We start from the raw sequence: 13,038 nt of genomic DNA, 5'->3' as shown, positions 1-13,038 counted from the left end.
CAAGTATACAACTTCCCAGCTTCAAAATAGAGCACGTGTCAGAATTCCCATTGTGGCGCAGCGGAAACGAATCCGACCATGAGGTTGCAGGTTCGATCCCTGGCTTCACTCAGTGGGTTAAGGATCCGGTGTTGCCGTGAGCTGTGGTGTAGGTCACAGATGCGACTTGGATCCTATGTGGCTGTGGCTGTGGTGTAGGCTGGCAGCTGTGGCTCTGATTGGACCCTAGCCTGGGAACCTCCATATGCCACAGGTGCGGCCCTCAAAAGACAAAAAAAAAAGAGAGAAATTGTCAACCTTAAATTTTTTTTTTTTCAATTAGAGAAAAATTTCAGAGTGCCAATAAATGGACTTGAGAAGTTCATTCCAGGATGATGTTATCTGCAGCAGCAGCAGGCAACGGGTTCCATGGCAACCTGACCACAAGTCGTGCAAATCACAGAGGAAAGGCATTCGCCCTGTGGGCCAGGCTGGCCTCGCCAGGACAGGAGATTCAGGGAAGCACTGGACGGAAGGAGGCGCTGGGTCGGGGAAGCCGTGTTCCAGGCAGAGAGAACAGCCCTGGGAACGCTAAGGTGGGCCGGGGCTTGGCATATTCAGTGCCCATGGCTGGACAGCAGGTGCATGCAGCCAGGTTGGGGAGGGTCTGAGAGGAAGTCGGGCCCACATCTTGCAGGGCAAGGGGAGATGCCAACTGCTCCCGAGGGAGGACCTGGGTACCACCCTAGGACCATCCTTTCACTGTTTCCTTATCTGTTCAGTGGGAATAAGGAATGCTCTGGGAGCTGCAAAGTGGGCCCGTATGCTGTCACACTGGGCAGAGCAGAGGCCTGTGACCACAGCTGCTGCTTGAGGGCGTCCGGCTCACATCGTGTGTTGACCCAACAGACTTCATTCTGGGCCCTAACTTTTTACGCGGGCCGGTCCGGGTAGCCGCCATGGACGCCCATCTCTCAAGGATCTGCTTCTCATCAGCCACAGCCTGACTCTCTAGGCCACTGAGCCTCACTCAAGGGACCAGGACCTCAGGGACCTCTCTCCTTTCTCAGCTTGCAGGGGGGTGGCACATCTCCTCCTCTGCACAGGGGCCAAACGCTGCCCCTCATCCACCCAGGCAGCAGCACCGCCAAGCAGCCAGAGCGGCCTGGCTGCGGGAGCTCGGCCCCCCTTGCTCGAAAGCAGAGCATCCAAACCCCAGTCACACCTGCAACAGCCCTGAGGGGCTGAATGAACCAATGTGCAGCCGCCAGGACAGAGAGAAAACAGAACTCAGCCCCACAACCTGCGGCCACACCACAAGCCCTGCAGCTACGGACCCAATGGCTGGGCCTGGATCAATACCTTTCCGCAAGCTTTACCCTGCTTCCCACTGACGAGGTCCAGCGACAAAGCCAAATATGCTCCCCCAACCAATCACATGGGCTGCAGGAGGCCCCACTTCCGGTTAGGCCTCCAGCTTCCGCGTGCCAAGATCCTCCAATCCAGCAGACTCGAGCCTCCCCCTTTTTCCCCCTGTCTGGAAATCTTTCCCACTCCCTGCCTGCCAGGGAGTCTCAGCCAGATGCAGGTGATGGTGGCTGGCCCCTGCCTTACTCTGGCCAGCTCTGAATAAATGGCCTTTGCTTGTTCTCGCGTGGGTGGTCTTTGTCTATTCCAACACCCCCAAAGCCACTCCAAATGCTGACATGACCAGTGGACGCTGGCAGTCCTCGCAGGGAACACCTGTCCTCCCCATCACCCAACAGGAAGAGCAAACCAGCCAGGGCTGTGAAGTTGGTGACGGGCACAGGTAGGGCCTCTGTCCGGGGGTGACGGCACGAGTCCTGGGCCAGCAGTCAGGAGGCCGAAGCTCCTGCTTGGGCGGTACTGCTGACCGCGTGATCTTGGGAAGGGTCCTCTACTGTCACCACAAAGACACGATTTGACCTCTGGCCCCTTTCGGTGTAAAAGCTGTCATTCCAAAAATGCTCTGACTGGGGGGCTGCCACAGACTCCTGGGCAGCCCGAGGCAGGGGAATGGCAGGCATGACCTCCCAAGACTCCATCCTCCAAGGAGACAAGCAACCATTTAACTCCACCAGACAGAGCCAGGAAGCCCGGCCCTCTGGAAACAGAGGCCTCCGGAGGCAACCCAGCCACCTGGGGTGGGGGTGGGAGAGGGGTTGGGGGGGTTGACGGGGGACTGGCTCCCTGTGGGTCCTACAGGGGTGCGGGTGGCCCTGGCCCGGGAGGTAAAGGTCTTTGTGTGCACAGCGCACCATGCTGATATTTGCATAACAGCAGCAGGAAATGGAAAAGCTGCCTTTTCCACATCACTTGTTTAAACACCTAAGGGTTTCTTCGGAGCCAAGTAAATCTGAAACAGTAATAACATCATACAGAAGAAATTTCTTGTGCTTCATCTCATTTGTTCCTTATCCCCACCATGCCTGGACTTGACTTTACAAGAAGGGAAACTGAGGCTCAGAGAAGTTCAGTCACCCTGCCAGTGCCCACCAGCTGCTAAGGGCAGAACCAGGATTCTGCCCTGGGGTGACCAGACATCCTCAGTTTTCCAGCTTTTCCAGCGGCTTTCAAACCACACGCAGGGGCCCTGACCTTCTGCAAGGCTGCCCGGGGCCGCGTGAGAGGCAGGCTGAGGCTGCGGGGCAGAGATCCAGTCCCCACTCCTGTCACTACCGGGCCAATTCTACTTCAGTCTGTCTGGATGTATGCACGTGTCAGGTGGTTGATTTGTTTGTCTTTTTAGGGCTGCACCTGCGGCATATGGAGGTTCTCAGGCTAGGGATTGAACTGGAGCGGCAGCTACCAGCCTACACCACAACCACAGCAACGTAGGATCTGAGCCGCCTCTGAGGCTTATACCACAGCTCATGGCAACGCCAGATCCTTAACCCACTGAGCGAGGCCAGGGATCTAACCTGTGTCTTCACTGATACTAGTCAGGTTCGTTACTGCTAAGCCTTGATAGGAACTCCCTCAGTCTGTTTTATGGATCAGGCTTCCGTAGGAGATTTCTCTTGAACCAAAGTGTCTGTTTTTCAGTTTAAAAGGTTGACAGCTCTGTTCCATCTGTTACCCTGATGGTCTATTCATTTAGGGCAGACTGTGCACTCACGTGTGTGGGGAACCTAGAGCTGGTACAGCAGGCCCATGGGTTGTGCTCTGGTCACTATAACAGTAGCTGTTGCTGCAATCACTGTGACAGCTCCCGGGGGGGCCCAGGGGGCTCACCGTGTCCCTTCCATCCTCACAGTTTTGATCCCAGGAAGGGCCATGGCAAAGTGCTGTCTGTGGAGGTACCATGCACAGCCGCCAGCCCCGGCCTCCAGCCCTAAGAGCCACCAGGAAGAACTGCCCTCCAGCAGGTGACAAGAGAGGGAAACCCCAGAGATGGCAGGGGGCGGTGGTGGTGGGGGGTGTCCCTGAGCCTGCCTCCTGAACCCCTGTGGGAGGTGGTGGGCCCAGTGGCTGGCAGATCTCTGTGTCACTGCCTTCCTGCTTCCCCAAAACTTTCACTGAGCTCAGTTCTGGAGTGGGGTGGGGTGGCAGGAGGGCTCCTGAAGGATGAATTTGCCTGGAAAGCACCCCAAGAGCTCATTAAAAAACAGGTTCTTGGGCCTCACTGGGGTCCAAGGGGGCCTGAGAATCTGCATCCCTAACTAGATCCAGGGTAGTGCAGAATTCCCCCTCTGCCCAGGTCTGTTACCCTGGGCAGGGGCGGCTAGACCATTAAAGGGGTCTTAAGCCCACCAGCGACAGCCACGCTATCAAGCAAGAGGCGTCCAAGGAGAAGCGGCTCCTAGTGTCCCTCACGAGGTGGGGCTGAGGCCAAGCTGTCCCCCCAGAGCTCCCATCCTTGGGGACAGTCTCACTTCTAAGTCTTGGACAACGTAACTCTGTGAGGGGTAAGTGCCTCGTCTAACCTCGTGACAATCATTTCGCAACAAACAGGTGTATCAAATTGCGCACCTTAAACTTACACGATGTCATATGTCAATTATATCTCAGTAAAGCCCGGGGGAAATAAATCTTGTGTTAGTAGATCTGAGGGCACCCGGCAGTGGCTAGAAGCTTTCAAAAGCACAGGCTCGGAGTTCCCATGGTGGCTCAGTGGTTAATGAATCCGACTAGGAACCATGAGGTTGTGGGTTCCATCCCTGGCCTTGCTCAGTGGGTTAAGGGATCCGGCGTTGCCGTGAACTGTGGTGTAGGTTGCAGACGCAGCTAGGATCCTGCGTTGCTGTGGCTCTGGCGAAGGCCAGCAGCTGCAGCTCGGATTAGACCCCTAGCCTGGGAACCTCCATATGCCGCAAGTGCGGCCCTAGAAAATACAAAAAAAAAAAAGAAAGAAAAAAAAATTTAAAAAAACCCCCAAAACACCACAGACTCATCCCAGAGCAGCAATTTCATCCAAATTTAGGAGGCAAAATACTTTTCTACTCAAACACATACAGTTATTTTATGAACGATAAAGCAAAATGTGTATAAATAATTATGACAAAGCACGGGGTTCATATTCCAAAGAAATGTCCAGCTTCACCACTCGAGGCCATGGCACAGGCCCCTGGGTGCCGGCTCCCCCTCCTTTGAGCAGAGAGCGGGAAGCCCAGCTTCACGGGGAAGTGAACTAGCTGGTCCCTCGGGAAGCTGAGGGTCCTCAGGGACCTGGGGCCTGGACGTGGGGTGGGGGGGCCCTCTCTGGGCACTGGGGGAAGAGGTGGGGGGGCAGGTAGCAAGCCTGGTGGGTGGGCAGCATTTGGAAAAGCAGAGAGCCCTTCCCAAGGCAGGGGAATCGAGTCCCCGAAGACCCCTTCACTGGGGAGACCCAACCCAGACCCCCAGTAGAAGCTTGGGGGACCCCGTTCTGGGGCAGGTCCTCATTCTGGGGCAGGTCTCTGGAGGAAAAGCTTCCACAGAGTAAACGCTCCATCCGTGAATGAGTTCCTCATTGCCTGCAATGGCGAAAGCCTATGGAAAGCACCAGCAATGTCCCCAAGCAGGGGCCTGGCAATGTCATTTATAGCCCCTCAGCCTGAGGGACCAGCACTGAGTTAAGAATGTGGACGTTTATTTATTGATCTGCAAACACTGGAAATGGAAGCTGAACAAAAGCAAAGTATGAGATGGCGCACATAACACGATCCCGTTTTGGTAATACAACGGGAACATCACGACAGAAGGACTTTCAATGGGGCTTTCGATGTTTCTTTGTTAATCGAATACTATTTGAGTGATTATTTAAAATATTTCTAGCAGAGTATTTCTAGCAGAAGGCAGAACTATCATGGGACAACTTCCTCTTTCTCAGAACTGTGAAGTCTCTAAAATAGAAAGTTAAACACGAAGACGCTGCCCCCACGCGGAGAGCGGTCTTGAGGACATTCCGTGCAAAAGCGGAGGATGAAAGGACCTGTGCGCTCCGGCCGCAGTTACGCGGATGCAGCCAGGACAGAGACACAAAACCCCCGAACACGGGAGCGCGGCAGTGACGGGCTGGGCTGGGCTTTTTCTGTCTTGAGCCACTTCCAATGGTGTAGTGGCGGGTCTTTCCTTAATCAAAACCAGGTTTAACAGACAAAGGAAAGCCAGGCTTTGTGCCCATGCCTCCCACCCTCCCAGCAGCCCCGCAGTGGAGCAACAGCGCCCCGCCGCGGCCACGGCAGGAAGGACCGATATCTGTCCCCTGGAAACGTGGCTGCTTCGGGCCCAGACGGTCGCTTGCGGGTGGGGTGGGTGGGGTGGCTGGCAAAGCAGGGAGGCCGCATCTGCAGAGGAACTGGGGGCGCGGGATGGAGAAAAATGCCTGCAAAGCCTAAGTCTCCTGTAAAGGGTGGGCTGCGCAGCACTCTGCGCGGAAGTCAACGAGGCCACCTTGGCATTCCAGGAGAGGCCAAGGGGAAGCGCTGGCTTCGAGACCGGGCTCCGCCACACATGAGGCTTTGGCCAAGTCCCCACTCAGCTCTGTCCTCCATGTTCCCATCTGTGAAAGGGGGCTAATCCCAGGGCCCTGCCTGCCACCCAGACTGCTGGAAGACTGGCACCAAGGAACAGGGTGTAGGGGGGGTGGCATCAAGTCCTGACCCTGTCATTTCTTGATGACAGAAATGAATCTGGATGAGCTACTGACTGCAAACGTCAGCTTCCTCATCCACAGAATGAGCCTGATGCCACGCCCCGCTGCTGAGGGCTCCATTTCCCCAGCCAGACCCACAATGGATCCTGAAAGCCGTTTGGTGAGTCATGACCTTTTAAAAGAAAGAAAGGAAGAAAGAAAATAGAAACTCTCTATTCACGTAAATGCTAATCAATTCCTGGCATTTAATAAGTTCCCAAATCTTTGTTGTCGGAGTTCTCTTATGGCGCAGCAGGTTAAGGATCCAGCATTGTCACTGGAGTTTGATTTCTGGCAGGAGAACACCTCCACATGCCCCAGGCTCGGCCCACAAAAAGTGTTAGCTGTAGGTGTCAGCACTGACTGCTGCCATGCTGGTCATCAAAAGAAGGGCTGGCAGAAGGTCCAAAGCCACTGGCATCCCTAACAGGTGCCCAGCTCTCCTCGGATTCAGGAAGGTAGAGCTGGGGGTGGTCCTGGGGGGCAGAGGGTCCCCAGACGGTCAGCACCTCCCCCGACAATTGCTACTGGAGTGGGCAGGAAATTGAGGGTGGCCCTTGCCAACCCGAAAGAACATTTTCCTATCCAAAAAAGGAGCCGCTTTGCTAAGCAGGTCCCTGAGCCAGAGGCTGGCACAAACCATGCGAGCCCATCTCAGTCTGGCAGCGAGTGATGTGTGGTTACTCAGAACGCAGAGAGGGTGAGTTCCAACAAATATAGCCCAACAAGGCCCTTAGGCTGCACAGGCTGATAAGGAGCCTCTGTTACGGACTTCTCCTGACATAACCTCGCTGTGGCTCCCATGGGGCCACGGACCCCCTTCTAGGACAAGGCCAGTGTGGAGGGCTGGGGTAGGGGGGCTGACTCCCGGGCGCCAAGGAGCTGCAGGACCTCCAGCTCTGGTCCCATCTCCCTGAGCACCTAGGATCTTTCCCCAGCCCAACTCCTGACTCCCCTCTAGGCTGATCTCACAGCCATCCTGCAGCCACACAGCGCCCGTGCCCACCCTCACACATCCCACCAGGAGGGGAAGGCCTGTGGGCGGCAGGCAGTGCCCTCTGGGCTGTTTTTCCTGTTATTTAAGTTGAACTTGCCTCTGCCCGATGTCTCCTCGCTCTAACTTCCTTCTGGTACAGGGCCTGCGTGATGGGCGGGGAGGAGGTCCCCCTCGTCCGTCGTGGGGCACACAGATGGGGCCGTGACGTCTGTGTGAACCCACTCATCCTCACAAGCACCCCAGGAGACAGGTGCTATCATCATCCTGCCTTCACCACAGAAAACACAAGGATTCCAGCCCGGGGAGCCTGGCTCCGCAGGGCAGGGCAGGGCAGGGTCCTGCGCCTGGTATGAATCTCGCACCCTATGTACCAGCTGCCTGACCTCTGAGGACTTCAGTTGCTTAAGTCTGTCAAATGGTATCATAACAGCTGTTTGCAGGGCAATGAGACGTGGTATACGAAGTACGCCAATACACATACAATGCCTGCTATACAAATGCAATGCCTGGCACATAGTAGGCTCTCAAAATCAGTAGTTCCCACCTTTGTTTCTTGCTCATTTGGGCCAAGAAGTGAGGGCTAGCTTGCCTCTTCTTCTCCAGTGTACGTGTGTGTGTGCATGTGTGTGCACGTGTGTGCACGGGAAGGGGACACAGTCCACCCTGGAGCCCATTCTACCTCCTTGCCTCACAGTCAGCACCTTATGGGTGACCAGTCCCCTCCAGCCGTGTCATTCACGGAGCCTACTCTGGCCCAGGGACACTGACTTTCTCAGACTCCCAGGAGGGAGGGAGGTGCCTGGAGGGAGATGGACCAGGGCCCGCCTGGAAGGGGGGACCTACCGCATGATGCCCAGAGGGTCCAGGGCCTCCTCCTCCTCCTCCTCCTCTCCCGAGGACTTCCCTGCATCCTTGCCCTTCTGGCCCAGGGCGGGCAGGCCTTCACTCTCCACCTGGTCCTGCTGCTGGAAGAAGTCAAAAGCATCCCCGTCGTCCCCTGCTTGGCTGTCTGTGTCCAGGACAGAGCAGTCTCTGCTGCTGAAATCCGCGGCACCGGGCGATCTGGTGCCTGTGAAGGGAGACAGAGGGGGCACCTGACACCCATCGCCAGGGGACGAGGAAGCACCTCCCCACTCGCAGGCTCCTGGGCCAGCACTCAAGGCGGGGCGGTCCCTGAAGCATCCTGGGACCCAGAAGGAGGATCTGGGTGGGTGGCGGCCAGCAAAGCCTGGGGTGGAGCGGTTATAAGCAGAAGCCTCTGAGATGGGGCAGCCGTTCCTGAACCTCTGGAGCCCGGGCCTGGTAGTACTGCAGGAGCAGCTGAGCCTGCATCCACAGGCTGAGGGCAGGAGGAGGCAGCCAGTGTGTGCAGGTTCCCCCTAACCGACAGTCCCAGAAATGTTTTGCAGTTGTGGGACATATTGGGGAAGCTCTGCCAACCCAACCACAGGCGGAGACCTACTCTGAGGGTCTGGGTGATTAGACTATGAACTCAACGAGTGCACAGTGATCAGGTGGATGATTCCAGAACAAACTGTGACGGCTTCATTACAAATGGGCTTAGTGGTCCATAGGCAGGTGTCCACGATGAAGTTAAGTACAAAGGGGGGAGCGAGCATCCACAAACTTCCAGAGCATCTCAGTGCTGCCTGAGAAGTGTGGTTGAGATTACGTGTTTATTTCTATCCAAACAGTTACTGAATAGTATCTCTTTTTGAAGATGGTCACTTTAAAAAATATATCACCCTATATAAACAACTTAAGAGTGCCTGGCATATAGGATGGAACATATATACTGATAGAATATGTATACAGATGTAACATGTAGAATTAAGTGATAATGATTATGTTGCATTATATTGAATTCTGCTTTGTCATCTTACTAGGAAAAATGGGAGAACCCCATGCAAAAATCTCAGGAACCTCTCATTTCATGTACTAAGCATCGTGTAATGAACATTTTTATAGATGAGGAAACGAAGGCACAGAGAGGCTGGGGAAGTCGGACCACCCTAACCTGCTTCCTTGCAACACAGGAGGCCAGGAGGTGGGGAGTTTCTGCCAGCAACAGATGGGCTGGAGCCCACCCACTGCCCTGGACGCAGCCCAGGGAGAAGCAGAGGGGAGGGTTGTGAGCTTGGAGCAAATGGGCCAGGAGAGCCCACAGGCCCAGGCTCGGGGTGGGAAAGGACAGAAGACCCCTAGCACTGCAGCCTTACCCAGCCCCAGTCTTTTGTGCATTCACTGGTTTTGCCTTTATTCCCTGCCCTCTTTTTTTTTTTTTTTTTGCTATTTCTTTGGGCCGCTCCCGTGGCATATGGAGGTTCCCAGGCTAGGGGTCAAATCAGAGCTGTAGCCACCAGCCTATGCCAGAGGCACAGCAACGCAGGATCTGAGCCACATCTGCGACCTACACCACAGCTCACGGCAATGCCGGATCGTTAACCCACTGAGCAAGGGCAGGGACCGAACCCGCAACCTCATGGTTCCTAGTCGGATTCGTTAACTACTGCGCCACGACGGGAACTCCTTTTTTTTTTTTTTTTTTTTTTTTTTAAATTAGTTTATTTGCTGTTAATTTCTTTTGAAAAAATTCTCATCTCTCTTGTGGAACTAGGAGATTTATAGTCATTGGGGAAAGAGTTAAATGGAGCGATCCAAAGAGGGGAGAATGGCAGGGGGGAGCACCCAGATTCCTGGGGGGGCTCCCCCTCCTCCACCTACCCGGGGGCATTTGTGCAAGACGGGGACAGGCCTGGCGTGTTCTGAGTCACTGGGTGTGCTGAGTTGGCTGTGGCTTCTATAGCACCTCCTGTGTGGCAGGCTCTGTGCGGGCACTTTGCATGTGTCGGCTCACATGATTCACACAAGCACCTGTCCACTGGGCTGCTCTCACCTGACAGATGAGACAAGCAGAAAGACAGGAGGCTGTGGGACTGCAAGGGCTCGTGTTCCCCATTCCTGGGGGCTGCCTGGATCCACACCCACAACCCTCTGGGTGGGGGTGCAAACTGAGTGGGGTGTTCCCAGGGCAGGACTGTGTGTGTGGGGGGGGGGGTCAGGGGAACCCTGGACAGAGCTGGCCGGGGTGGGTGGTCAGACTGTGACCAGTCCCCTGGGTGAGCCCTTGGGTGAGCTCCATCCAGCGCCCAGGCGGTCAGTCCTCCAGGGCCGGGTCCAGGCCCCTTCCACCCACCACCCTGGCCCAGGCATGGCAGTAAGGCCAACGCGCCTCAGTGGTCTGGCTGCAGCTTCTGGGCAGCAGGAGGCACTGGACCAGGGGTGACCTCAGGGATTTGGGACAGAGCCTTGGGTACCTAAGAATTCGAGCAGCTCTGGGCTGCCTGCCAGCTCGGCATCCTTCGAGATACAGCGCAGAATTTCGTCGAACACGGCTCTCCTCTCCCGGATGTCAGACTCGCCAACAAACAAGACCTTCCTGGGGAGCGGGGGGAGGCTGGCGGCTGGATAACGGCTGCTGAGTTTCTGGTAAAACTCCTCAATCTCGCTGTACTTTTTGGAGACCTGGAATGAGAGGCGCACGTGGTTTCCCGAGTGAAGAGGGAGAGAGGGCTGCTCCTCCCACCCCAACAGAGGTCCCAAGAGGGCACTTCAGGAACCCCCAGTGGGGAGTCACCGGGGACAGGGGACTGTGACCTGCAGTTATCAACACAAAGCCTGGCTCGGGAGCTTTGCTGAGAACAGCCCTCGAGGAAAGGTAAGAACATTCTTTCACAAAAGGGACGCAGTCTCCAACTCCTGGTGGGCCTGACAACCTGAGACTCTACCAGGTGGAGCCAGAGCGCCCTCTGCTGGCCTCACTCCTCCATGCAGGCCCAGCCACGAGACCCACGTGGACCTGGGTTCTGGGAGCTGTAGGTCCCCCGGGGCATGAAGAGCACCAGCCGCCAGGCTTTAAGTCCCATCCGGGCCCGCATTCAGTGGTCTCCAAAGCAAGGGCTTACACTCCTCTTAAGGAGTAGAAAGCAAAATGCTCCTTAGTTTTTTTTAAAGCTAAATCACGAAAATTCAAAGAAATTTCAGGTTTGGGGTTACACCTCTGGATCCCACAGGGAGTAAATGCATTCTTTGCCCTTGCAGGTGGTTCAAACGTTTGAGAAGCACCTCCATGCATGGGAACCTGTGCATACAAGGCAAGGGTGTCACCAGTCAGGAGGAAGTGGCACGGATGTGTCAAAGACGTCCTCACACACAGCCTGGCTCACAAGGCTGGCCCTCTGCACAGGACCAAGCAAGTTCAGGGGGCCTTCCCAAGGGCCCCCGAGTGCTGCCTCTCTGTCTTCCCCAGGGACTTGGGTCTCAGGTGGTCTCTCTTTTGCTCCCATCCCTGAAAAACAGGGGTGCTCTGAGCTCTCCTTGGGTCAAGCGAGATTGGCAGGAGCTGCAAACCACCAGCGAAGCAGAGCACACCTCCAACTACCACCTGCCCTTCATTACACCTTGGTTCTCAGCAAGAGTCCCCCTAAGAAGCAAACGAAAAACATCACATTCTTTTAGACACGTCCCAAGATGTGCTGAATGTCCCTTAAAGGTAGCACTGTGCCATCTGTAGAATCGGGGGTTCTCTTCTAGCTAGGTAACTCACTCTTTACCTTTTTGCCCTGGTTGCCTGGAGCCTCAGGACTCTCAGCAAACCTCCAGCTGCTGCTCCAATCTGGACCACAGGACCCTTGCTCATTTTACCTTTATCTCACAATCCTGTGGCCTGTCTCTCCTGGGCATACTCTAGACCTAGCAGCCACACTCTTAGCAGCCAAATGTAAATACTAAAATAATTACCTTGCAGCCTCACCGTTCCTGAAGTTCTCCCTCCTTAGCCCCTTCTCTTTACTCGGCCTGGATGCCTTCGCCTGGAATGTCCCAGAGATGCTGGTGTCCCCAGGGATTCTAACCTCCGCACCCACATCCACTCTCTGGGCAACTTCATCCTCTCCCAGGCTTTCAGCATCACCTCCAAGCTGATGCCTCCCAAGCCAGCCTCTTAGAACTGACCCGAGGACCATGTCATGCTGCTGCTTAAAACTCCTGCTTGGCAGCCAGACAAGTCAGGCTCCCTGCATGCCCTCCATGAGCTGGCTGCTGCCGTCTCACCCTCCTCCTCTCCCACTGCCTCTAGGATGACACTCAGCGGCTCCAGTCCCTCTCACAACCCCCTATTTACAGCCTCGTGCCTTTGCTTGGGCTGTGCCCTCTGCCTGGGGTACCCTTCTCCCTCTCTGCTGCTCTCAGCTCCATCGGCACTTTAAAAAATTTTTTAGGAGTGTCCGTCGTGGCGCAGTGGTTAACGAATCCAACTAGGAACCATGAGGTTGCGGGTTCGGTCCCTGCGCTTGCTCAGTGGGTTAAGGATCTGGCGTTGCTGTGAGCTGTGGTGTAGGTTGCAGACGTGGCTCAGATCCTGCGTTGCTGTGGCTCTGGCATAGGCCAGTGGCTACAGCTCTGATTTGACCCCTAGCCTGGGAACCTCCATATGCCATCGGAAGCAGCCCAAAGAAATAGCAAAAAGACAAAAAAAAAAAAAAATTTTTTTTTAAATGGAGGTAACATTGGTTGATAACATAAGTTTCATGGGTACAACACTACATTTCTTTTCTTTTTTGCCTGCAACTGTGGCACATGCAAGTTCTCAGGCCAGGGATCCAATCTGAGCCACAGCTGCAGGATCCTTAACCCACTGTGCTGGGCTGGTGATTGAACTCAGGCCGCCACAAAGATAACATAAGATCTTCAACCCACTGTGGCACAGCGGGAACTCCGCAATATTACATTCTACTTCTGTAGACGCCCGGGCATGCTCACCACCAAAAGTTCAGTTTCTACCCATCACAGTACCCGCTACCATTTCACCCTTCCTTCTGCCCCATCCTCTCTGGTAACCACGACTTTGTTCTCTATAATCTACGTG

General features: G+C 55.2%; 1 protein-coding gene across 2 annotated transcripts in view; it reads right to left on the bottom strand.

Moving 5' to 3' along the window:
- HS1BP3 (HCLS1 binding protein 3) overlaps nt 1–13,038 on the bottom strand; it is a 38,375-nt gene that overhangs the window by 13,173 nt on the left and 12,164 nt on the right. For both annotated transcript variants that reach the window (XM_003354913.5, XM_013996311.2), the window contains exons 3-4: nt 10,430–10,637; nt 7,956–8,181 (exon numbers count right to left, since the gene is read on the bottom strand). In XM_003354913.5, the coding sequence (XP_003354961.3) occupies nt 7,956–8,181; nt 10,430–10,637 (434 nt within the window). The remainder of the gene's footprint in view (nt 1–7,955; nt 8,182–10,429; nt 10,638–13,038) is intronic.

This window comes from Sus scrofa, chromosome 3 (assembly GCF_000003025.6).
Source record: "Sus scrofa isolate TJ Tabasco breed Duroc chromosome 3, Sscrofa11.1, whole genome shotgun sequence".
NCBI lineage: Eukaryota > Metazoa > Chordata > Mammalia > Artiodactyla > Suidae > Sus > Sus scrofa.
Note: the sequence above shows the minus strand (reverse complement) of the source record. Positions and strands in the feature narration are given on the sequence as shown.